The sequence below is a fragment of the Atractosteus spatula genome, chromosome 7, assembly GCF_055471065.1.
Source record: "Atractosteus spatula isolate fAtrSpa1 chromosome 7, fAtrSpa1.hap1, whole genome shotgun sequence".
In the NCBI taxonomy this organism is placed as follows: domain Eukaryota; kingdom Metazoa; phylum Chordata; class Actinopteri; order Semionotiformes; family Lepisosteidae; genus Atractosteus; species Atractosteus spatula.
The window spans coordinates 6,229,113-6,255,923 of NC_142712.1; the positions used below are offsets into that span (position 1 = coordinate 6,229,113).

Here is a 26,811-nt window from a genome sequence, read left to right on the forward strand (position 1 = left end):
CTTGTCTTGGAATAATGTGTGTAACCATCATTCGAGGTATATGTTTAATATTTTATGTCACTTTAAGACAGATTCTAAGCCAAATACACACTTCACAAAATAACTGGCTCATTAAGAAAATCATTCAGATTGAATAACACTTTAATGCGACTCCAGCTTTTCTAAATATTTAGAAAGAAGTATTGATGAAGAGTGCAATCCAGCCCTTGTCTCTGCAGTCTGCACTGTCCCTATGACTAGTGCCACTGAATATGGGCACTGCTTTTCCTTGTGTGCCACAGAATATCTTTTGACTCTTCATAGTTATTGAATACCTTATTATTGACTCATCAGGCAAGCACAAAAGCGAATTAGCTTATCATTTTGAATTGACTGTTTTTGGAATAGTCTGTAAACGACGGAGTACATTTTGTTCCCCTGCTACATTTGCTTTTCATGCAGTTCTTATTACAGCCAAGAGTTCTGGTGTAACATTGTGGGGAGTGTCGGTAACCTTGGTATGGCAGAGTAGTCCTCATGGTCCACCTTGTCATACCCTGCATTCCAGCTGGGAGCACGAACCCACGCCAGTCTTGCATGGACTAATGCCTGCAGTAAACTTCCTGGGCCTGTAGAAGCGTTGGCCCTCATTAAAATCAAAACGAACGAGTCGAGGGCTAATTCCGCTCTGCGTAGAAAAAGAGGACGTGCCCAGCATTCCAGCCGTGAAGCTGTATGTGAAGAAAGAGAATGCTTCGCACTCGGTTGGTTTTGCTTTTCAGTGTGGAATTAGCCCGTCACCTGTTCCTTTGCAGCTCTCACCCACTCAAGTCTCATGTTAATTCTTGATTCTAGTTTATATTGTTGTGGGTGGGGGGATTGAAATCCATGATAAATTCCCCATGTTTTTTAATTTTGTAGTATCTTGTGAACTTTAAAGACTTGCAAACTTGCAAAGTTGTATTGAACCCTGATTACGCGAAGGTTAATACAGGGTACAATCCTGAATTGAGATAAGCTCTTATCATTTCTATGAGACATAATGTACGAGCTATCTGGTGTTATTTTAGAGTTTTGAATCTGTGGCCTACACTCTGCAGGAGATGTGCCAAAACAACCAAAAAGTTAAAACGCTTGAAAGTGGTGTGAGGTTAATTGATGCTAAACTGTATTTAGGCTTAAAGACCACAGGAGGAAGGTCTAACTGCGTAGATCACAGTGTACACCAAAGACTGCACGCACAGAAGTTCAGATTTACAATTTTCAAATTGATTTAAGGTCTGCACTTTGGTCTCAGGGAAGGCTGGAAGACGAGTGCATCACTACAGATGTGCTGGGGTAACACAACGAAGAAAACAAAATGTTCCAGTTTGTCCACTTACTACTTTGAGTGGATCCACAGACTGCAAGTTAATTTACACCTGACCTCTGTGACCATTTCCAGTGTTAGCAAGATAGTTACAATTTATATGCATAGCATTCTGTCTCTACACATTTAATTAAATAACACTTTAAAATAAATATGTTTTTGCAATACATAATACTGGTTGAATTTTCCCTACAGCATTTCAAAATACAGACTTATTAAAAAAAAAAATACAAAAGTTGCCAAAAAATAATTTAGCAGTCAGGCCTGTTGTTTGACTCACATGCTTATGTAATAAAAGAGCTGCACAATCTTTAATTAGTAGTCAATTCAAAGTTAATATATATCCTATTATAAAATTTTAAAATAAAGTTTTGCTGTACTGCATGTGTAAATGTGAAGCTTTTTGTCACAATTCTGGTCATGTTGGTACCAAGCTGTTGGCAATGTCCTCTACAAAGACAATTTGATGTCTTTCCACTACCTACCTGCTCCACAGTCAAAATAGAAGTATTTGCCTAGTTCTCCTTTCTTTCCTCATATTAATTGTCACTTTCAAAAAACCCTTGAGCCTTGTATCTGCTACACAGCAAGTGGCATAACTACTGGCATGTTCTCAGCAACACTGACCTCTCTCGGAACTCTGCAAGAGAAATGTTTTGGTATCTTGATAAATTCTGAAAATGTCAACATGCCAGAAAGTTTTACAAACATGACAGATGGCCCATATATTTGGGCACAGATGTACATAATGAGGGGCTTTTAAGATCTGTAGTCATGAAACCTTATATTTTCCTTCGGCAGAACCACACACTAGTTAACATAGGCTTCAAACTATTTTTTGTTTGACCCTGGGCTCTTACTGAGTTTATTGGAAGTGGTTCTGCAACCACTCCAGGTCTTAACTCACCGCTGACAACTTCTAAAACCTGGTGTTCTGCAGCCCTGGACCACAATATTCCCTCACTAGGCCACTGTGCCTGTATGGACATCAGAGTGAAAGTCAAAGGACGAGAAGCCCATTTTGCAACCTTTCAGGTCTGGAACTGAACTTTCCTGCAACCAACCCAGCAACATGACTATTGGGAAATAATGGAATTAATATACAGCAGTTAATAAAACAATAACATGAAAAAAGACAAAAGTCCACTACACATTTAAAGGACTACAGAGATGGACTTTGACACTAGTAGCTGCATTGAAGTTATAAAGTCCCAGAAAACACAGGTTCAAGAACCTTTCTGAAAACGCGCAATAGTTTGGGATCCTGCAGTCTGAGAGGCGCACCCCTCTTTGTTTTATAGCGGGGGGTAGAAGACAGCAGAGTTGTAGTCTGGAGGAGGGGTCGAGCAGCAGGGCTCCTCGTAGTCACTGCCACAGGAGAAAATTGGCAGGTCATCCCCTTGGTGGCCACAGGAGGCGCTGTACACGCTGGGCCTCACCACTGCAGACGGCACCGACTCACGACTCTTACTCACCGCCCTGAAACTACAGGACACAGACACACACACACTCCGTTGACAGCAATCCACTGCAACAGACAAAACACCTGGCTGTCTTTCTTTCACATGGTTTCTATTACAAGAGGAAGAACAAGTACATTTGCTCGTTCTTTCTTCCCCAAAACTACCTTTTTGATCAGCAACCCAATACGGCTACAATATTACAGCTAGAAAGGCACTTTTTCTTAAAAGAGTCTTGGGCCTTGTCCTTGCTCACCTCTGGGTTTTACAGTATTATTCTTACTACACTGCTGGAAGGCTGTCAAAAACATTGTGAGGATCGTGAGCCAATATGTGTGGAGGGAGAGGGAGGCAATTAATGGTCACTGTGACCACTGTTTTCCTGTGATAACAAAATGGCTATTTTTGGAAATCTTGCTCTATTTCAGAAACATCGGAAATTGCCATCGTTAGTTACATTGTTTTTTAAATGCAAGATTACATCAGGTCAATTCATTTTGTGCGGTACTGCCCCCTGTGTTATTCAGAAAAAACACTGTGGGGGTTACAAATATCTTGGCTCCCCTCACTCCCTCTTAATACCAGCAGAGCCTGGAATAAATGAAAACCCTTCATCTGAGGAAGGCTTACGGCTGTTTTAATTATCAACTGCCCCATCCTTTCACTGTAAAAGTGCAGGATACAGGAAAGAAGAGGAAGGATTTGGTGGCTACAGCCGTGGCCAACTCTCCTTTCTCCTCTCTGTGACGCGAAGTAAAATATGCTTCCTCTTCACAAACAAGCAGCGTTCTCAGACAGGTCAGGGCTACTGGAAGGAGGAAAAAAAAAAATCTTGGACGGAATTTCTTCTCCATAGCGAAGGAGCGCGTTTATCGCCTTGATGGTGTTTACACAGGCCAGCGGCGGGGAAGGATCCGGATGTGTGTTCTGCAAAGAGAGGCCTTCCTGTCCGCCGAGTCCAAGTGGACCACGTGCCAGGGGGCTGTGGGGGGCCGGGGGAGGGCCCTGCGGGGCCACACTCACCCGCAGCTGGAGGACAGCGGCCTCGTCTTGCCGGAGCTCCAGCGGAGGGCCTGCAGCTCCTCGGAGGGCAACACCATGCCGCTGTCCGTCTGGTAGTCCTGCCGGAGACACACGCTTATCAAAGCCAACGCAGTAGGCAGGGCGCTTACTGATTAGAACATCCAGAGAGAGGGCGGCCATAACCAATACCTCTCATGAGTGAAGCGGTACCTCTTTCTGAAAAATACCCCAAGCACAGCAAGGGACAAGTATAGATCTGTTTTGCAGGTCCTCTCATTACAGAAGTGCAATGTGGGGACGCATAACAAAAGAATTTGAGATTTTTCTGCAGTCTGGGGTTCAAACATGTTGCCGGTGCTCGCAAGCGTGGCGATTTTGTGCCCGTGGGTCTTTTCTCATATTAGAAGACACTCAAGAACTTCAGAATAAGGAAAGGAATAGAACTGTATTCTACCACTGAAGCCTCTTAAACAGAATATTAATAACCGCAAACCAAAAAAAAAAAACAATTTAAAAGGCAGGCCAACAAGATTATGGCTTGGCATTTTAATAGTTCTGTGAATAGACTGCAAAAAGCAGAGTTTTTATAGCTACCTTAGTTTACATACTAGAAAATAACAATTTTCTGCTTTGTGGTTCAGTAAAACAATTGTTAAAAATAATGATCCACACTTATTGGGTTTCACAGTAGACCTGTGCTCATCACAGGAAGTCACACCAGCTATTTTAATTGTGTTAGAGCTGATGTCATTGTAAAAATAAAATGAAATAAAAAGGGCACAACAAACAGAAGCCACTGGAGGTGACTTCATCTTCTTGATTTAACACAACGTACTTACATCGGAAAATGTTCTGTCCTTCACAGAGAGTTCATCAAATGTCTTAACACTTTGAGTTCTCCTGGTGTTGATGTACCTATAATTCATTGATAGATTGAATATAGCATTATCCAGGTTCTCAATACATGATCATTTTGTAACATGCAAGAATTTATTATAATATTTATTACATTAGGGTGATGTGAACCTTTACCCAATAGCTGACACTCTCCAGTAAAAGAGGAAAGAGATGCTCTGTACAATTTCAGCTAAACACCGTACCTCCATCTTGTAACTCCAGATCACCTGAGCATTTTATAGGGTACCGTTATCAGATATTTTATTGTATATTATGATGTATCTCTAAACCTCTAAACGCTTTACAAATTAATGAACTGGGGTATAAATCCAAAGTGAACCACAGCAGGATCACTGGGTTGCTAGATTTTTGCCCCGGTCCATCGATCACGCGCCGATCCTCTCTCGTCTTTGGCGGGTCGCTCATTGTGGTGCGCCATACTCCAGCCTCCATCTTACAGTGCGACGCAAAAATTCAATAAGAAAAGCACGGCGGCCAGCACACGGCATGCCAAACGTGAAAGGAAATACTCTGGGGTTGTCTGTGGTTTCTGAGTTTCAGTACAGGAGCGAGGCGACTCCACATGAAAGCTTCGTCTGTGTTAGCTCTTACCCCAGACTTCCAGTGCTCTGGTAGCTAAACCGGGGCTGTTGGGCGTCCTCGCCAGCCGACAGATCTGTGGAGGAGGAGCTGTAGCGCTGGGAGCCGCTGTTCGGGGACGGGACGGTGTTCAGGGGAATGTAGTCCTTCCCATCCTACAGGGGAGGCCGTTGAACAAGTAACGAAATAAGTAAGAATAACCCAACAGCGGCACACATGCTTGCTCCTTCACAGCCCTCTCGCCCACAAAAGGCCGCTGCTTTCCCGCGGCTTTCACAGAGCACGAGGCTGAGGGAGACCCAGCAGCCTGACGTTCACGCTCAAGCAAAGAGTTTGGGGGTGCGACTCGCAATCAGGCGAGAGGTCACCTTGCCAGACTGGCGGCAAGGAGGAGGGGTGCAGTGCGGGCTTAGGAAATGTCTGGAGCCCTGCTCTCTGGCCACAAGAGAGAGAAGAGGGGGAATGACACACCCCATTCTGATGGTGCAGCATCTGTTAACACTAATACTGATACCTTACACTTATATAGTGCTTTTCTGGGCACTCCACTCAAAGTGTGCTTTACAAGGAATGGGGAATCCCACTACCACCACCAATGTGCAGGTGGAAGATGCGATGGCCGCCAGAGCGCGCCAGTACGCTCATGCACATCAGCTCTCAGTGGGGAGGAGAAGAGTGATGAAGCCAGTTCACAAATGGGGATTAAGAGGCCATGATTGGTAAAGGCCAGGGGGAAATTTGGCCAGGACGCTGTAACACCCCTCTTTTCGAGAATCGACCTGGGATTGTTAAGGACCACAGAGAATCGGGACCTTGGTTTTACGTCTCATCTGAAGTACGGCACCTTTTTACATTATAGTGTCCTCTATACTGGGGCATTAGGACTCACACAGGCCGCAGGGTGAGCGCCCCCTACTGGCCCCACTAACATCTCTTCCAGCAGCAACCTTAGTTTTTCACAGGAAGTCTCCTGTCCTGCTTAGCTTCAGAATGCTTCCCCTCGTACTCAAACAGCCATGAAGCGAAAGAGCGAGAAGGAGCAGAGATCATCATTGCACCCAGCCGCACTGAGATACATCCCCATCTTTACAGGAATAGCTTTACTGACCACACCTTTGAAATTCTTTAAAGAAAGGCACCTGGCGGCCATTCAGACCTCCTGCCTCTGGCCCCTTTGGCCGTGGGGCTGTCTAAGGTCAGCGTCACTGTCTTGGCCAGGCGTCGGCAGCACACACCTGCTGGACGTTGGCCTGGAGCAGGTCCCCCAGCGTCTCCACCAGCTCCGAGAAGGTTGGTCGCTCTTTGGGGTCAGTCTCCCAGCAGGCCAGCATGGTGTCATAGCTGCAAGAAGTGAGGGCACAGACTGTCACCACAACTCCTCATGCCAGCACAACTGCACAACACTGCAGGAGAACTTTTTAGAACATTGTTTTTTGCAAGTTTGCTTTGTGGCATGTGAGTGTTCTTGCTCCCAAATTGTAACCTCCAGCCAGTTCTGAAACTCTACAATGTGACATGACCCTGTGCTCTTTGTGTGAAGGACCTGCAGAACTGTAGGACAGAGCTTCGGTATCAGAAGCATAGAATCTCTCAGATTCTATGAAAGCTTAAAAGTTTAGTTTGCTTTTACTACATCTCTACCCATTGTGTAGTTTAGAATTAAACTACACATGATACAGAAATCACACATCATGTAAATGTACTGTATATTGTAAGTCACCCTGGATGAGTAACTAAATAGACAGCAGTGTAGAGTAATAGTTAGGGCTCTAGATCTGTAAGTGGAAGGTTGCTGGTTCAAATCCTAGCTGGGGCACAGCTGTTGTATCCTTGATAAAAGTATTTCAGTGTCAGACAAAACATTTAACAATAAGTAACAGCATTCGATATACAGTATAGCATGTAGGACATGTTCCAGGGGATTATTCAACCTTATCTAACATTATGACATTATCTAACACTGTAATGTGGTCTTACACAAATGCCTTCTACAGCCACAAGTATATTTCATCAAACCATTGAGGAATGATGGGCTTAAGTCCTTGCTGGTAACAACACACTGGGAACATTTAGAAAAATATACAAGTTTACCATGGCTGGTAGGCTCTCTCTTTTAAGGGCGGACACATTACTGCCAAACAGCATGAATGAGATGCTGCTATTTTCTAAATTTGCAACCGTATAAACACCTCTGTAACCACATAGGCAGCTTTCTGAAAACCTTGTCTTTCTACGCATGAACTTACCAACATCTTACAGCAGCAAAGACTCATAAATCCAAGAATAAACATAATTTGATATTTATTTTTATGTTAGTGATCATCGAACTAACCTGGTCTTGTGTTAGGGTTTGGTGACAGTGTTACCGGGCAGAAACTCATAAACAGTTTTGAAAGTGCTCTTGCACAATACTTAACCCAAAACACATTTGTTATTCAATATTGTCCCTGAAGGGCATTCTTTCTGCTTGTGCCAACACCTTAAACATGAACCCTTTTATTGTTCCCAGATAATATCTGAAGTATTACTGTTCATGTCTACAAAGGAATGGAAGGAAATGTGACATTAAAAGCTAATTAAAAATACATATTCAAGGTGAAAAGGTGTTTGAACTTTTAATGTGCTAAACAAAATCATGTTGTTTGTTGCAAAGTTCAAACTGAATCAAAAGGATTACACAAAAAGTAAGTAATGTCACTCTGCCTGAATAACGGCTTTAGACAATGAACTTAAATATTCTTGATTTCTCCTTACACAAGACAACGAAAGACGTCGGAGTGATAGTTTTTTAAATTTGGCCCATCACTGCAAATAGATATGCCCATCTGCTGTCTGCATGTGTGAGTTTTCAGTTTGCACCTGTGGCGTGCTGTGTGTGCTCCTCGGCCACCAGCTTTAATGAAACCCAGTTTTGGCCTTGAGCCGCTGAGCATGGCACAAGATGGCCAGTGCACTCACATTTCTGGAGTGGCGTACCCCGGGGCCCGCATGCGTGTGCCTTCCTTCAGTTTGGTGCAGAACTCCTCATCTATCTGCACACCTGGGTACGGCGATGCTCCTGCACAAAACGCACAACATGCTCCAAGTCATTATCAGAACCTGCCTATTCCTGGTAAGGGTCACATGCATGCAAAGCCGATCACAGAAGCATAGGGCACAAGGAGTGACTACACCCTTGACGGTAGACCAGTTCCTTGCAGGACACACACACACACACACACACACACAATGATAATTTGGAGATACCAATGAATTTTGCCAGCAGGTGGAAGGAGAAAGCATACACTTGGGAACAGAGATAGTATGCGACACACAGAACGTGCCTCAGGTTGGATGTGAACTCCGGATCCTAACACTATGGGACAGCAGTGGTAATGACCACACCACCATGTCGCCACCTCTTAACACATTTTCAACTTCTTGTCCCAAAACTGTTTCGAGAATGACATATCCACGAGCCTTTTCTACACTTAATCTATTTAAAATGTACAACTTAAAACTGTTGCCTTTTCTTTGTAGAAAACATGGAGAAAACTGTGTTTTTGTAAGAAAGTGTAATGAAAACTCAGTGTCGGTGTCAAAACCTGGGGGTGACTGTTCCAACACAAAGAAAAGTGAACACCATCTGTGGTGATCACAGGCTTGAAGATCACCCGGGTTTACAGTCCAAAACCACATGACAGCCGTAAGCAATTCTATTGAAACTGATCTACAGAATGATTAGATAATTGACTAGCGGTATATATAAAAGCCTTAGTCATATAAATAATATAATGGTTTATAATTAGTGTGGAATACTTAAGCATTATTCAGGTGAGCTTCATTAGAAGTGGCTTTAAGAAAGTTTGGCCTGACAACCATGTTAGTCAGTTTCTTGTCTTCCTGTGTTAACCTTGCAGATCTTTAATGATCGTGCTCCGGTTTAAAGAGTTATTGCTGTTTCTGCATTCATAAGTGTGTGCATTTGAATGTTATGTGAAACATTTGGAAGCCTATACCCACCAAGAGAGAAGATCTCCCACAGCAGCACCCCATAAGACCACACATCACTCTGGGTAGTGTAGACCTTGTCGAAGATGGACTCAGGAGACATCCACTTGAGAGGGAGCCGGGCCTGGGCATTGGACACAAAACTAGAATTTAGGCTGCAGGGAAGCCCAACGTTTCATGACAATAGAACAAGCTCTCTCCCCCAAACAAACTCCTGTAATCATACTGCAAAATAACATCTGAAACATATGAAGCTCCACTTAGAACATTTTGCACGTCTTCAGGGACATGAGGAATACTAGTTTATTTATTGATCTGAAGAACAGTCTTCTTTCTGAACTCTGAATCAGGTAAAAGTCTGTCTAATTTGAAACACAAGATAACATTCCCTGCAAATGACTCAGCTCCTGTATGCACTGAACACTGAAAGAAACACATCTTCTTACTGTAACTCATTCACCAAGCTGCCAAGAAAATAGCTTTTTTTTGTCACAAGGGGCACTGGTATGTTATTGATCAGAACTCCATCCACCATTTTCTCTCACCGCTTTATCCAATACAGGCTGATCAAGCATCACACAGGTAAATTCATTCTGCTGATCAATACTTGTCAGCAACAGGATTGATTAAAAGTGAGTGTTCCCCACTGGAAGCAATGCACACTGTCAGGCAGCTGATGCAGTCTTGTGGGAGTCTGTCCCAATCCTCTCGGTGAGTCTGGACACGTGCCTGCTCAACAGTGACTGGTGAGGCCCTTGGCATACATGCCACATTCCCGGCTCACGAGAAAGCCCCTGTTACACAAGCAACACGAGGATGTGCCGGGTCCTGCAGGAATGTTGGCAGGTCAGGAGGAGCCCACAGGAAGGGCTGAGGTCTCGATGGTGTAGAGTCACGCAGTCAGGATGCCGTCAGTCTTCTGCAAGTGCCCCAGGCAGCCATGTGCACCAGTGCTCCCCACAAAAATCACTTGAGCAGAAACGGGCAGCAAACAACGCGACCCGGGTTCAAGCTGGCAACACCTCAGTCATAGAGCTCAGCCAGGACAGCTAGTGCCTGTTTGCACTGGCAGAAGAGGAACGTTTTTAACAGAAACAAAAGGATTCAAGTCTACCTTGTGGATCGAAACAGTAGAATAAGTGGCAAAATCCAAAATCCCTGATATACCATTGAGTTAACTCATTTATGACGTGATCAGTTTAAACTATGTGTGTGGTTTGATGACGTTGCTTTTCTGGGGGGAAGGGAAAAGGATTATTCGTTATTAGTGCAATTATCAATTTTGGGACATTTCCCTTATTTTCAGAAGGATAACTAAGGTACAGTATGATATGCTTACATCTTCGTGAAATAAAAATGGAGGGAAGACATTTTACCATCAGGTAGATCTAACCAGAGCACCAGCACTTACGTCTCCCTTCCTGACGTAATCTGGGTCTTTATAAATATCTCTGGCCAAACCAAAGTCACAGATCTTGACCACATTGTTCTCTGAGAGGAGGATATTCCTGGCGGCCAGGTCTCGGTGGATGCACTGGAATTAAAAGTAAGGAGAAAAGAAAACAAAGTCAAAATGAGAATGAAGCTCATAATTCCCCAATATCAGTATTTACTCAGGGGACCTCTTTAATGTAACATGCTTTATTCTGCACTGTAAAAAAAAAAAAGTTCCTCATTGTAAATTTCAATGGGGGAAGTGGGTTGAGTTGAACAGGAAGTCTGTGCGAGTTCCTCAGACCCAACAATCACAAACAACAAAAAGATGTTCCCTTGATTCTGGCGATCCAGTCTAAACATCCAGAAGGGGCAGTGAGCTGGCCAGGGGTGGGGAAGAGGCTGGTCAGTGCGGAAAACATCACAGAACACTCTGACAGGCCACCATTTTGAGCACATGGTGATAAGCAGGAACGCCTTTGAATTAAGAGAGCTTACCTTTGATCCTATTCAGAGCCCACTGGGCCTGTCCTTAATGTATAGTGTTCTTTTCCATGACCAGCAAAGATCACAGAGACTTCAGACAGCGACTGGGATTTTAATCCCTGTGCGTGCTTACAGTATGACTGCGTTTAACCCCTAAACCTTGTGCACTGACATTACTTCCCTACAAGGAGACCAGCCCTGCTTTTCAGTCTTTTAAATCTTAACGTACTGTTCTGGCCATCTTGCCAAGATCTGCATCGCACTGTATCTTCCACAGCTGGTAGAGCTTTTTCCAATGGTAGCTAGAAAGTAGACCTATGATGATTATCATCTTTTTGTCAATTTGCTTTACATACAAATTCCATTACCAATTCATTCAATTGGATGTGCTAAAGCACTCTGGGTAAAGTACCTTTTTCAGGTGTTTGATGTCCCTGCCAGTCAAGAATTCCTCTGAACGAACCGACCTCGATGTGTTACTGTCACATGGTTATTACAAAATTCACATTTCCTGAAGGAGACGATAACTTAACTGATTTCCCATTTGGGAAGATGTTATTAACATATGGCAAAAAAAACTGAAGCCCTTTGTCAACTAAACGTTCCCATCAACAGGGAAGACTCATGCTTGCAGAAAATGTAAGACGGTAAAAGAAGTTGTTATATTTACGACTGAATTTCACTTTTGTCTTGAAAGTTCAGGCATGAAAAGCCTGTATATTGTATTTAACACACGCAAATCTAGCTTACACAATCTGACCACAGAAAGTCAGACTCATTTCCATTCATTAATATGGCCCATCACTCCTCATCAGGCCTGCACAATAAAGGACGACGTGCTCGAAACAGCTCACTGGCATTTTTACGAAGGGGGTAATTCTGGAGGACGCAAACAAGCCGAATTGTAATACGCACAAAGATATCATAATTCATGGCTCGTGCTAGGTGAAAATGTGCACCTCCCTGTAGCCCTGGCGCACTGCCAAGTGCACCCTGCTCTCCACATCTGTCATGATCAGCTGCAGAAACCGGAATCTAACCTTCCGCGATGCTAAGAACTCCATCCCCCGGGCCACCTGGAAACTGTAGGAGATCAGGTCTTCCATCGCTATGGGTTTGTTGTAAAAGGCATCTGAACCTGGAAGACCAAGAACAAGGAAGAGGATACAGTCTATTGTACATGAAACAGCAGGACATCAAGCACTTTCCTACATTATTACAGGTCTGTGACCACCATGGCTATTTCCAGCCCTGCTGTTTCCGGTACAGTCACGATGTGCGCTGCTTTTGCTTGGTCGACAAAACAAAGCATTTATTTACTTAGCGGTTAGCACTAATAGAAGTAATATAAAAATATCATTGGACATCTGCAGCTCAACAGCTTATCGACGGTATGAGTCATTCCTGGAAACCAGACAAGGATGGTGTGGTAGATGACAGCGACAGTGGAGGGGGGGGGGGGCAGGTCTGGTACAGGACTGAGTGAAGTTCAGCGCGACTCGCTTCAGCATAGTCAAAACAAGAACCCAGCAGGCACACCTACAAGCACAGAAAACAGCTGTGAAGTTCTGATATAGGGAATCGTCTGGCTCCTTTCTAAGGGCGACTGTTCCAGTTTCCAACCTTTCTGAGTGTGAGAATCCCTTTTCAATTTCTGAACACTTTGCGGCCTGCCACATGCAACTAGATTTTTCGGACGCTCCTTCCTATATGGAAAGTCCAATGTGATAGCAAAGAAATACTCCATCCATCCATTTTCTCACCATCCAATTCAGGGTCGTGGGGGAGTCAGACCCTATCCTGGTAAGCAACAGGTGCAAGGCAGGGTACACCCTGGACAGGACGCCAGTCTGGGACAGAGCAGACACACACACTCACACCAGGCCCCATTTCCCCAAAGGCAATTAATCTACCAGTATGACTTTGGACTGTGGGAGGAAACTGCGGCACCTAGAGGAAACCCACATGAACACCAAGAGAACATACAAACTCCACGCAGACAGCACCCCAAGAACTGAACCCAGGGCCCCTGGGTTCATTATTTCCATTATCTCAACACATGTACAGCATGTGCACAGCAGTGACGTGCACGTGCACGGATGGATCTGTATTTTCCTAATGCGGCGGCGGCTGGCGCTATCTTGCTGCTGCAGAGATGGGATGTAAACTGTGAAGCGAAGACGGCTTTCGGATCACATCTGATTGCCGATCATCACACTTTTCTTTCCTGCAGACCCGCTCTGGTAGATTTGCTAGATAGTCCTTCTCTTATACTGCCCAGATATAACACTCCCTTAAAACAGATATTAAAACCGCCGTCCCGGCTGCTTCCACTACATTTCTGCCTCCCACAAAACGTGAATACCTTAAAATAATCACACTTTCCATACAGCATCACCAGACACAGTCTGCTTTCCACTCAGGTCTGTGCAACTACTAAGGAGCAGCATTCTGTACTCACCATCACCGCTGTGAAGAGCCATTGCATATTTACGGATGTATTAGTATTTTACCAATCCCTTCATGTGTGAACTTGAGAAATTCCAGTCCTCAGGGCTGCATTTACACAGCTGCAAACAACATCATGCTAAAGACCATCTAGATATTTCTATGGCGCAGTGTCCAAAGGCCTTTCCAGAAGAGACAGCAGTACTCGTCAAACTTAATAACTTAATGGAGCCAAAATACAAAACAATATCTTTCTATCACACATGTTCTGCTTGTGTTTTTTTTTTTACCCAAGGCTTTTTGTTGCATGATAACACTTCCTGTTCATCCACAAGGAGCTGGACTCTGCCTTAATCTATTTCTACTTACATTTTAGAAAAGATTATGTTTTTAATTCTAGTCTGCATTTAACCAGTGAAAACAGAACAACATACAGGAAACCTTGCCAGGGTTTCGAGATGCACCTTTGCACCCTTGCCTTCAGGCACTGTGCTAGTTTCGACCTCATCTGCAGCTCAGCTCCTATTTTCTGCTGTTGGTTTAAACTCAAGGTGGGCGAGGTTCCCACGGATGTTTATTGAACTGACAATCAGGAAGCCAGGGGCTATGATACACATGAGCAATTAAAAATACCCCCCGACGGTGGAGAGGGAGGAAGGAAGGAGTGCGTACCCTGCTCTTCCTCAGCTGTGTCATTGAGGTTCCGCTCCTCCTCCTCGAAGCCGGAGCTGGTGGAGCTTTGGCTGCTGGACGCCCTGGCCTGTCCCTCCTCCTCCTCCCCCTGTGGCCCCATCGGCGCTGCTCCCCGGCCGTCCTGCCACACAGAGCACCAGGGTCAACCTCCATGGCCTCGCCCATCCATTTACTGGCAGCCAACACGTTCACGCACACGCGCACACAAGCAGAACGGTTTGTGTGCACACAAGCAGAATGGACATTAACATCTGATCAGAAAGAGGCACGACGTGAAAGCATCGGGGGGCTGTGAACGTTAGGCTGCTGAGCGCAGTGGCACCGATCCAACAAACCACATCCACCCACCCATGTTCTAACCATTTTATCCAATTCTGGGTCTCAGCAAGCAATGGCCACAAGGCAGGGTACACCCTGGATGGGACACCAGTCCACCACAGGGGACACAGACGTGCGCGCACACAAATTCACACCAGGGCCAATTTTCCCAGAAACCAGTTAACCTACTAGTACTGTATGACTTTGGACAATGGAACGAAACTGGAGAACTTGAGGAAATGTATGCAAACACAGGGAGAAGATACTAACTTTGTGCAGACTGCACCCCAGGAATTGAACCCAGGGCCTCAGCGCTGCAAGGCAGCAGTGCTAACCACTGCAAAACTGTGTGGTGCCCCAGATAACATCCAAAATCATTTTACATTATGACAAACACAGAAGTATTGAGCAAATGGTGCGCAAACAGTGGCCTAGCTACATCACAAACAGCTGTAAGTGGCTTAACAGGTGCTGATTGTGTGGCTAGACTCCTTTCATAGAAATGCTGCAGTTTCTGTCTGGTATTCTGTCTGCGCAAGTGGCAGTTTAGGTAGCTGACATTTAACCCACTGAAGTGGAAGTGAAAGGAGAGTCTGGAAAAAGCACAATGTCTGATTCGATGTGCCTCATGTGCACTGAGGCACTGAACACAACTGAAAAATTTCACCTCCCTATACAAAAATAAATCGCTAACCTTCAGTTTAACACACTCAGAGCAGGTGCCGATGTCACGAGGGAAAAGAAACAGGGCATTTACCACAATGCATTGTATCACACAGCACTGACCATTCACACTACAAAGCACTGAGCTAGATAACTCTAATATAGTTATTACTCCCTACCTTATGCAGTATAAAGACTTCTCTCTTGCTCTTGAGGTAGCTGGAGAGGTTCCCATTCTTGCAGTACTCCACAATCACCATTAGAGGGCCTTTCAGAAGCATGTAAGAACAGTATTACTCAGTCTGCAGAACAGATCCTTGGTTCACCTAGGGCGGTGATTTATACCTTGACATCAAAACCCCTGAAATGACTACAGTGTCAGCTCAGAGCTCCCCATCTTAAGGAAAAGACAGGAGGAGGACTGGAGAGGTGATGGGTGGTGGATGGGTGTGTGCACTGGGAGGGGAGGATGATGTCACATAAGCTACAATTAAAAAAAAAAGATTAAGTAAATATGCCCCCAGACCACAAACACCCCTCTCAGGACAGAAAGCTGGACTCGGCAGACAGCACTACGCAAGCCGAAGTCATGATAGAACAGAAGTACAGGAGAAAACAACCACAGAGTCTGTTCTAAAGTCCTCCATGTCACCGATGGATACTGTGTGTCCGTCAGTGAATGGTTACAAACAAAGGGAGACCCTTTTGGCCGGTTGGCTAGTCAGGAGTTTATTGTTCCCAGTTTCTCCTCCAGCTGTTCTTGAAAGAAGCCAGGGTATCGGCTTCAACAACATGACCGGGCAGCTTGTTCCAGACTCCCACAGGCCTTTCCAAACCTTATTGGACACGCTGAGCTACATCACTGCAGGACCCCATCAGCAAGACGGGGAGAAAGAAGTGGAGAAAACTAAAATCACCACAGCTGACCTCCATACTTCGTGCAAGCGCCTAGCAGGTTGACGACATTGAGATGGTGTCCGATGTGGATGAGGATTTTTAGCTCCGTCATCAAGGCCTTGTACTCACTGGCGGTGGCTCCCTCTGTTGGAAAAGAAAAGGGTTACAAATGAGGGGAAGCCATTTGTTCCAAGGGGTTTGCCAAATTGCTAGCAGCCAATTAATTCAAGGGTCTGATTCAGCAGGCTCTTGAAGGAAGATGAAGTATTGGCTTCAACAGCATGGTAAGAGACCTTGTTTCAAACTCTCACAATTCTCTCTGTCATGAAACATGCCAAACAGTGCACTCTTCCATATAATTCAGAGGCTGCAACAATTCCTGCATTTCTTAGAGTCACATATTTAATTTTATTATGGAGTTACACATAGAGTGAAGCTAACAGAAGTAGCAGGGCTCGAATTAAAGTATGAAAGTCTTTTCCTTTTACTTTCCCATATGTTCTGGGAACACAGAGTGCTTGCTGTCAGAGCCTCTGTGCAGGGAGAGGCTGGGAGGGACTGCAATGGAAAGCACAGCTCTGTCACATGGCCAGCTCAGACAGGAAGGGCTGTAGTACAGAGAGCGAGCCCTCTGTCCAGAGGCAGGTCACCGGGGGGGTCATAAACACACTGCAGGGGGGTACCTTTAAGCATTTTCACAGCCACAGTCCTACAGGTTGAAGATTTATTGATGCCAAAGGCAGACGCCTGCATCACCTTTCCAAAGGCTCCCCGGCCCAGGGGCTTCTCTACAAAAAAGAAAAGAGAGGAGAAAGGAGGCGGCCCTCAGTGATACCCAGGTAAAACGTCATTCGGGGGTCAGCCACAATCCAAATGACCCTGCCTGTGGTTGCTTGAAGCCCTGCGGCCAGCGCAGACTCTGACTTGACACCTGCTAGTCACGCCCCACAGCCAGCCATGTAGTCATTCTTACTTCTGATTCTGCAATTGTTTTAAAAATCATTCCTTTTAAAAGGAAAAATCCAACGTGTCCCTGGCCGAAGAAAAAACATGGAAACTCCGCAGTAGGAACGAAAAACTGTTAGCAGAAGCTTGTCTTCATACTTGGAAGTACAGTATAAAGCATATGTAGAGATCTGAACTGTCTGTGTGCTGCTGCCATATGAATAACACAGGAGGATAGAGAGGCACATGAAAATATAAAATGATCATTATTACAACAGTCTGCATATTAAAGTTCATCATCATCATAAAACATCATCATGGGAAGAACTTCATTGTAACAAAGGAGTACAGGTTTCATTAAATAAATGTATTTCAGTTTATAAATGTTGTCCCTGAAGGATGTACAGGGTCTTCTTTCATGTAGCCACTCCAGTACTGTAGGCGGCTTTCAGTCTCATAAACAATGGCATGTATTGAATGACAGTACATCAAAAAATAATTAATATTAATGAAAGTACAATGTGAAACTACACCTTTCAGAAATCCACACAAATATTTGTCTCAAGGACCTCAAAAGACATTCATTCACTACACACATCTAAACTAAAGAGGGAGCCCTTCATCAGCTCCAGAAGATCAGCGTCCTACCCACTGCCTCTGTTACGTTACATGAAACGATTTCCTGAAATTGTCCAAATAAAAATCAGCTCCCTTTAGATTTCACAGGGAAACTGTTTCTCGCCTCAGTCAATGCAATTGGTTATTTCGTTCAAGAGGGCAGATGAGCAAACAGAAAAGAAAGTTAACAGAAAGTCAGTGACAAAACAACAACTGCGTTTTACTGCGTTTCGCAGAAGCCGGTTAGCAGCACACGTCAACATGTAGTTTCAGAAAGTGACAGGCTGGGGAGGTACCAGCATGGATGAGCAAGGCAGGGGTGCAGAAAGGGAGGAGAACAGCTGCATGTCTCTGAGCCTAACCACAGACCGCTCTCTCAGAGCCCAGAGATCACCGCAATCAGAGACCAAGCCTCCTCTCGTTGCAAAAACCAATTACCAGCCTGTTGACGGAGTGCTGCAGTTTGGGGTGAATGAGAGCACAGGGGTGAACAGGAACACAATTCCAGGAAAATGATATTTGCCAGTCATTTTCCTGCCATTGTGTTGCCATTAACCCTTGCGTTTCTAATTGCTCGGGACTAAGGCGCTGTTGAAGCTTCTTATTTTTGTTGGATTCTTGTTGCTCAACTAAACACTGCGCTCAAGCGGAAGCGCGCCGTGCCCCGGCTCTCTTCTGTCAGAAGAGTTATGCTTTGCCCATGCATGTCAGGATGAGGGTAACGCTTCGCACTGCAGGCGTACCGAGTTTCAGTCTCTCCCGAGGGAATTCCCACTTGCTGGCGTCGTAGGGCAACCTCTCACACTGCTCGTCCAGAGGGACCTCCCCCGGGTCCATAATGATGGACAGGCAGTCCGTCTTGATCTCAGGCCTGCTGGGCTGCAAAACACCACAGAACTCACCATGAATGGACGAAAGGGGGATTTTTGTATGACCACCTCAATCGGTCATTTCTCAGCTGTGTCTTTAAATTCTCCCCGGCCTAAACCTACTCTTTCATCTTTACCTGATGGGAATGGGCCTAAACCGCAGTGCACTCCTGGGAAACACGTCAGGCTCGTATTGATTATGAAACTCTTGCAGTCATGGCATCACGTAGCACAAAGCTGCACACCCTGTTCTCAATGCTTTGCCATGCTGAACCTGATCCTGCTAACGAGCTTAGTGAAGTTAATGACTTCCCACATGGCAGCCCCAGAGGGAGGCTTGTCTTCCCTCCGCCAGCTGACCTCTTACCCTTTTCAGCTTGCGGATGAAGAGGGTCAGCAGCAGCCAGAAGAGCGTGGCTACGATGCAGGTGCAGGTCAGGGTGGGGATCTCCAGGTTGGATTTCTCTGTCAGATCTGGGGAGACACATGAACACAAGGACAGGGCTGGTCAGGACACCATCACCACTGGGCACTGCAGAGCTCCACCATCCCAGGAAGACACACACAGCGCCTTTAGTACCAAGCTGCTGTTGGCCCCAAGTTTCTCCGGGGCACCCTGAAATTACCCATTTAACGCTAGCACACTGAGTTTTTCCATCAGGAAAAAAAAATGGCACTGATAGCTCCAACAGTGACAGACCAAGAAGGACAGGAAGAGATGAAAGACAGAAAAGAAAAAGTGGACACTGGCACAAGTGAATCTTTTACATATATTTGTTCTGGAGTAGAAAGCTGTTAAATTATAACAGTCCTTCTCACTCTCAACCCCCTCCCATGGCCAAAAAACAAAACCATCTTGATTGAGTCGTCAGTCCATTTGTGGAAACAGTAGTCATGTTATAACAGCAACACATTGTCCTAGTCGTGCTCTGCTGAAGAAGCTCCTCTTCAGAAGGCACCGACTAGCAGGCCTAATCCAAAGTTAATGCTGCTGACTGCTGCTCATCCGCCTGGGATGGTGTTCTTTTCAAACCAAACCCAGTGTCCCAGTGTCCCCACTCCCTCTTACTGGAGAAATGTGATTTATACCCCTCCTCCACACAGCCCCACTAAGCAAGCATTGCATTTCACAAAGTAAAGCCCCTGTTATTGCACACATCTGAGCTGAGCTGCTGCTACTGTATGTCTCTGTGCACCTCAGGGACCAATGCAAAGCCCCACTCTGAGATTACTGTGGTGTTATGCCATCATTGTCTTTCTCAGTACAAAAAATAGCCCCTCGTATTATTGCTGGCATAACAATGTAAATACACTTGATCAAAACATAACAAATGTGTCAGAACACAAACAATAATCCTTCTCATTCACCCCTTTTCTGGTGCAGAAATAGCGCAGCGGTTTGTCTGTTGAAAAAAGCTCAGGGGCCTTCCGAGGGAAATAAAAATGGGAGACAGCTTCCTTCCTAACTTGTCCCAAAAAAAAACTCAGGCTTTTATCGATATTTAAACTTAGTAAGTAAAACAAGAAGCACTCGGGTAGTTTGTTGCTTTTGGAAAAGAGCTACCTTGAAATAAATTTAAAAAAAAAGATTCTGCAAAAATGGAGTAGATGCATGGTGCAGGTTTTCTGTGCATGTGATGAATATGTTCAAAAAAGATGTTTTCTAAATGACTGCTGAAATATAAATAGCAGCTCGTCCTTTATTGGGGGAATTCCAAGTGAAGGTGAACTGCAATATCTGTAGGGCTCAGAGTCAGTATCAAAAGCCTAATCTAAAGCATTTTCTCTGCATGTGAGGAGTGAAGAAATAACTGCAGGTGATCTGGACTGGATGAACGTCCCAAGAAGACCTGTCAAGAGACATGAAGCTACTGCTTTACTGGGCTTTACAGCTGATCCTATCATTTGCTATGGGTCTGCATTCTGATAAATATTGATAGCATTCACAATGACTAATAAAGCTGTCCTGTTTAAAAGGTTAAAAGGTCTTACTGAGAGTACGAGCCATATGATGAGACACTGATATTGTTCCAGGTGTCCCAATGATGTTGAAAAGAAAATACCAGGTTCACATCTCAGCCTGCCCCAGGAAACTTTATTTCAGAGCTGGTTTTTGTTTGCAAAAACGTGGAAAACTGTCCCCTGAAGAACAAATTCAGAATCAAGGAAGGCCTCAGTTTTTTGTTCAGGCCCAGCTCATAGCTTTGTGAGGGGAAGAGAGTTTGGTCTCATGGTGTCTGCCAGGACTATGAGGTACACAGCGAGTTCTGTGGCGAACGTGAGCGCAGCCTGTGTCAGGCGTCAGATCGGTGTGAGTTGGGTTTAAGAAGTCATGCATGAGTCAATGAGCCTCTTACCTGCACTTCCAGTCAGAGCAAGAACTCCACTGTGGTAAACAGCTTAGCAAGAGAGGAGCAGAATAAAAAGGAAAAAGAAGTAAATCACAAAAAGATTTAAAAAAAAACAAATGTAGAGCTAAACTGGTGAAATGGGCATGCAGTAGTTACCTTGAACTGTAATGTAGGCGGAGCTTTCCACAGACCCTCTCTCATTGGTGGCCTCACAGGTGTACCAGCCCTCGTCCTCCTGTGTTATTCGCTCAATGTGCAGAGTGCTCCCCCCAGTGGACAGGAGGATACCTGCTCAGAACACCCATCATGCATCTCAGTCAGTAAAGACTCTGGCTGCACGCAGTTTAGCTCACAAAGTCAGTTAAGTTAAAGAGACCAGAGGAAGCAACATTCTTCTTTCATTCCTTCATCCCGATTTTAGCTGGATTTTAGGCTGCGCTCAAACGATTCATTAGCATTGTACATCAACAAAACAGATCAGGAAACCAACCCAGGGCTTGGAGACTTTGATATGATTTTTTTACTACCCAATTTACTTTCAAAACTTCATGCCTCTCCTTCACATGTAAATAATCACAAACATTGTGTTTATATATGGTAACAAAAAGGTCGCATTTACAAAATTCCCTGCTTTGGGTTACTAAGAAAGCTTGTAGGTTGAATCAATTATTTGGTTTTAATAATTACAGGTTGGCAGCTTTGACCTTTTATTTCAACCAAGCTTTGTTATAATCTCTGCTCGAGAAGTTGATGAAAACAAATAGCTCAAGCTACACTGCTTTATAATTCTATAGAAGTCTTATTGACACTTGCTGTGTGGGAGGCATAATTCATGCATATCCACAGTTCACGCAAACAGTGTTCGGAAAGCCCGCCCGTGACAGAAGCATACAAAGCGTTTTCTCTCACCAGATCCTTGGTGCAGCTCCTGGTTGTCTTTGTACCAGACCAGCTGGGGCTTGGGCACCCCCTGTGCCAGGCACGTCAAGGTGATGGCACTGCTCACATTCACAACCTGACTGCTCAGGTTGCCCAGCAGCTGTGGGGCTTGGTGGGCTGAGGGACAGAAAACACAGGCTCATCAGGGTCAGTGCTTCACTCTCAGCTCACTGATGTACAGTATGTGAGTGTCAGAGATCAGGAGGGAGGGTGGAAGTTGTTGAAACCAGCGGTGTGCTGAGTGTCATGCTGTCATGTTCTGCTGCATTATCACAGGGCACTGCCCAGCATTTCTCTCCAGGAGACCCACAACAGTCCCAGGCATTCCTCCTGGCACAGCAGGAAAATCTGTGTCACGGGTGACTGTAGACTAAATCAGGGGTGCTGTGGTTCCCCATCGTGGACATGGAGGAATACTACTGTAGGTCTGCCATTCAGAGGCTATATAAGAGTAAACACAGTACTCTTCAGTATATAGTTTATATTCCGTGCTATATATAAGTGAAGATGGACTAACTACAGTATCATCTATGCCTGTGTTAAATAAGAACAGAAAATAAAAGGATACCATCGTACAGCCTAAATAAATAGATAAAAAAAAAATAATCTAAGATATATACATGACCATGACCACTAAGTTCTATTTTCTTTCAACCCACGTTGTTAGATTTAATTTTATACTGAACAAAGTATTCCTCTTTGTGTAAAAGCGGTGAACTACGGGTTTTTGAAGCCGTTTTCAGCGACTGCTGTTCCTGGACACTCTGAACGTCTCTCCCAGCCCCTAACTCTCGTATCGGAAGAGTCTCGGGCTGCTCTTGGGTGTCCTGGGAGAAACCGTCTGGCCGTAGGAAAGGAGATACACCAAAAGAGAAGTCGCCTTATTGTAAGAAACAGCACTAAAACAAAAAAAAGGTTGCTTGTGACCCCCACAAGGAACCAATTGTTGTCTAAAATACCCTCCTCACAAAAGCACAATTGATTATTCTTTCTTTTTTTTTCTGCTGCGACAGTGTCAGATTTGCTAATTGTTTTGGAGGCATTTCAGGCTGACTTTAAATTTGGCATTTCAGGGAAGTGCCATTGTTCCCCCTTCCCCACTGGACAAAGTCATTCCCACGTGAAAGCTGGGCTGGGCCCGGCCGCGCAGTGTGGAGCGGAGCCGGGGGAAGGCGCAGGCCCAGTTCCCAGTTCCCAGGAACTGGTTTTGATGTGACCAGGGCCCCCAGCAGAACCCCAGCGTGTGGACACTCACAGCAGCTCTGCAAGCAGGTTTGTTTTTTTTTTCTATTTTTATCACAGTTAACAATGACGCTCATTGCACATTAACCCCCCCAGCCATCTCTGAAAAAAAAAGGTCTAAAAAAATCCAAAAAGACCAATCGGCCCATCATGACGTCATTTTCCAGAATGCGTCCCAGCCTCAAGCCTACGAACCACAAAGATCCTAGCATCCCCACCACCTGTCCTGGCACAATCCTATTTTTACATCACACCAGACTTAGCTTCCCTGCACTGGCGTACAGTGGATTTTGAATCAAATCAGAAATTGTCCTTCTAATCTGTAGAGCTCTGAAATGGTTTAGCAACAGAGTACATTTGTCAATGCTTGTCTCTTTACACTCCCTTACATGTCTTTGCTCCCTAGACTCTAATTTGCTGTGTGCATCCAAAGCTACACGCAGACCTTTTGGAGACTGCAATTTTCCAGCTTTGTACCTAGACCACGGAACAATCTTCCAAACGAAAGAAGGGACCCCGGCTCTGTTAGTTCTTTAAAAGTGCAAATTTACTTTTAAATCCAGGCTTTTTAATGATGAATTTGTTGTCTTGCTGTTATTCTTTATAGCATATTTATTGGATTATACTGTAGATTGTTTTTCCTTTATTGAAGCATTTTTTAATGTTTCATGTTTAATAACGATAATTTAGCACTATATGAAACAAAATTATTTTAACTGTCAACCCTTCTCAGATGTCTCGTCCTAAAACTAAAATTCCTTTTGGCTTTCTCTCCTTTTTCTTTGGATTGAGTCTTGTTCAGCATCTTTGGACTTTCTCCAGTGTTCTCTCTTGCTGTGATCAGAGCTGGAGGGCAGCACTCCAGATGTCACATGGAGTTCATTGTTATGCATTACACAATATAAAACATGCACTGCAAATTGTGTAATGCAATGCACAGTGTAAAATATGTATGTTGTAATGCAATGCACAGAGTAAAACGTATATTTGCCTCGCATTTACACAGTGTAAAACGTACTTTATAATTCATTTGCACAGTTAAAAATGTGTACATTATACTCCATAGTACAGTGTTAAACGTACATAGGAATGCATTACACAGTGTTAATGCATTATAATGCAATTCATTATAATGTACCATTAAACATCTACATTACAATTCCTTGCACAGTAGAAAGAATACACAGTAATGCACTGCGCAGTGCAAAACATGTTCACATTAATGCATTACAGTGTGAAACATGCACAGTAATGCATTGCAGTGTCAAACATAGACATAGTAATGCATTGCACAGTGTAAAACACAATAAAGTTTCAACCGAACCTCTCTCAATTTGTATTGTACACTCTACCATGTAATCAAGCATTCTGTTTGCCTCTGTATTGTTAATTAGTGCTACTGCAATAAAGGAAATGGAAACTCCCCACTTTCTGTAGTTTATTAACCATATATTAAAATTCTTGTGATTTTTACTCAACACATCGACTCACGTTGTGGCCTAATCCACATGTTTTTTTCCTCCTACAAATATATTGAGACATTTTTTTTAAATATAAGAAACTACCAAAAACTTCTCGAACACACATTTCATGGAAGTGACCCATTGGTTCTTTCTCATCCTATTCAAAAGCTCGGGTGCTCAGCAAGCTGTGTAATACCGTGGTAAGAGCACGGCACAGTGTGGTCAAATCAAGGAATGAATACGGTAAAAGATGACAGCAAACAGTGGGAAACAATGGCAAAGCAAATAAATGCAAAGCAGAAGCGTGGAAAAAACAAACTCTGCTATATTGCTGGTAACTTTGCTTGAATATCTAACTTTTGTTTTACTTTTTTTAAAATTGCCAGTATGTGAGACGTTCACACCAGGCTGGCACGACAGCTCTCCCTCCCAGACAAAGCCCACGTCGAATCGCTGACCGAACGGGCGGCCGATGAACAGAAACCGAGGAGGACCAGGCGCTCACCGATGACGTCGACGCGCTGCTCCAGCCGGGCTGTCTCCCCCGTGTGCCGGCGGCGGGCGGTGCAGGTGTAGGTGCCGGAGTGCTCCTGGGTGATGTTCGCGAGCCGCAGGTGCAGGGTGTTGGAGTACTCCCCCAGGGCCAGCCGGCTCCTGTTTCCCCCGGCAGCTAGCGCCCGCGGGCCCGTGTGTGTGGGCAGGTGCCAAGTCACGCCGGCGTACAGGAACCTGTTGGCCGTGCACGCCAGCCGCAGCTCGGCCCCCTCGGTGGGAGACTCCTCCATTTCCACGCTGAAACCGTTGGGCACATCTGTGCGACAGGGAGGGGGGCATTGAGAAAACAGAGGCAGGCTGCCAGCTAAGGCAAGCACCGTCCATCTGAATACTCGCACAGTGCTCAGGGCTGATTCTCAAAGAACCCCTGGACGTCCTGGGTGTAGCAACGCTGGCTAATTGTCCTTGCATTAGAACCTTGTGTTTGCATTAATCTGGGAGGAATTCGCTAGGAATGAAATCCTGTGTTATGGCTGTTCAATTTCAGGTCAACAGAAGGCCAGGTTAATTCTCATACAGCTATAATGGACACACATATAAATACAATGAACCCACTACAGCTGATTCTAGACGTTTTTCAAGCAAGGCTGTGGTTTTGCTAGTCCAGCAGCTAGTTTAACTCTCTGGACACAAAGATAATAATTTGCCTTTTGGGTTCAGTGTTTTTCTAGCTGTATAAAGGACACAACAGTAGCACCCCACCACTATGTTCTTGATTAAAACGCTCCTGTAATAGATTTGACTGTGAGGGCGATGGTGTGGGCCATCTGGAAAAGAAACAATGCAGGAGGTTTTGTACCAGAAGTCATTCAGGATTCAGTGTGAAAAGAAAATACTTCAGCGGAACTGATAGGGAAGGGAAGACAAAAGTTGAGGTGTTTTTATCTGGTTGGGAACTTCTCCAAACACATTACATGTTATCAGCCTTTAACTTTTAACATTGCTTCCCCTTCGAATCAGTGCAAATACTCTTTGAAGGGACGAATGAGGCCTACTGAATAACTCCAGTATTCCTGATAAAGCTCCCATACCAATGTGATGACCGGGCATGACATGACAAATTATATGTGAATTATATGTGATTATATGTGATGAGACAATGTGTAAGAGACAAAAGAAAAGTCTTTAAACATCCTAACTTGGAAAAGTAAGATGTTTTAAGTTTGCTCTACATGTGTCTTCTTAATGGCCTTCAAACACATCGATTTGGATCATTCTGCATTTGGCTACAACTAGGAGTGAAAGCACTCTTTAGCCATGAAAGATTCTCTCGTTTCTCATAGGAAAAGTGCGCATCATCAGTGCCACTTTGTGATAAATACTTCTTCAATAGCAGGTACTGGAGAGGCCATTTCAAGCTAAGAAGGAAAGCAAGTACTGATTCCCATCACTATGATGAAGCTTTGTGCATCACAGACAATTACAGACCAGACACAGACCTAAGCTCATCTGGAATATTTAACACGGCTACTGTCAAGACATATTCTAGTTTAGAACAAGGCGTAAAGGCAAAAGGTTTATCTAGAAAGCTAATAAAACAAAACAAATTGAAGCCTACAGGATGACTTTAGT

General features: G+C 44.5%; 1 protein-coding gene across 3 annotated transcripts in view; it reads right to left on the bottom strand.

Annotated features, from left to right (window-relative positions):
* Positions 1–123: 123 nt before the first annotated feature.
* flt1 (fms related receptor tyrosine kinase 1) overlaps positions 124–26,811 on the bottom strand; it is a 58,732-nt gene continuing 32,044 nt past the window's right edge. For 2 of the 3 annotated variants that reach the window (XM_088920409.1, XM_088920408.1), the window contains exons 13-30: positions 25,190–25,495; positions 21,950–22,096; positions 21,197–21,328; positions 19,057–19,163; positions 18,564–18,699; positions 16,941–17,045; positions 16,288–16,401; positions 15,540–15,628; positions 14,359–14,500; positions 12,279–12,376; positions 10,730–10,852; positions 9,331–9,442; positions 8,287–8,386; positions 6,564–6,669; positions 5,341–5,483; positions 4,671–4,746; positions 3,832–3,929; positions 124–2,833 (exon numbers count right to left, since the gene is read on the bottom strand). In XM_088920409.1, coding sequence (XP_088776535.1) covers positions 2,644–2,833; positions 3,832–3,929; positions 4,671–4,746; positions 5,341–5,483; positions 6,564–6,669; positions 8,287–8,386; positions 9,331–9,442; positions 10,730–10,852; positions 12,279–12,376; positions 14,359–14,500; positions 15,540–15,628; positions 16,288–16,401; positions 16,941–17,045; positions 18,564–18,699; positions 19,057–19,163; positions 21,197–21,328; positions 21,950–22,096; positions 25,190–25,495 — 2,324 coding nt within the window. In that variant the 3' untranslated portion in view covers positions 124–2,643. Of the gene's footprint in view, positions 2,834–3,831; positions 3,930–4,670; positions 4,747–5,340; positions 5,484–6,563; positions 6,670–8,286; positions 8,387–9,330; positions 9,443–10,729; positions 10,853–12,278; positions 12,377–14,358; positions 14,501–15,539; positions 15,629–16,287; positions 16,402–16,940; positions 17,046–18,563; positions 18,700–19,056; positions 19,164–21,046; positions 21,089–21,196; positions 21,329–21,949; positions 22,097–25,189; positions 25,496–26,811 lie in introns of all 3 variants that reach the window. The other variant, XM_088920407.1, reaches the window with a different exon arrangement.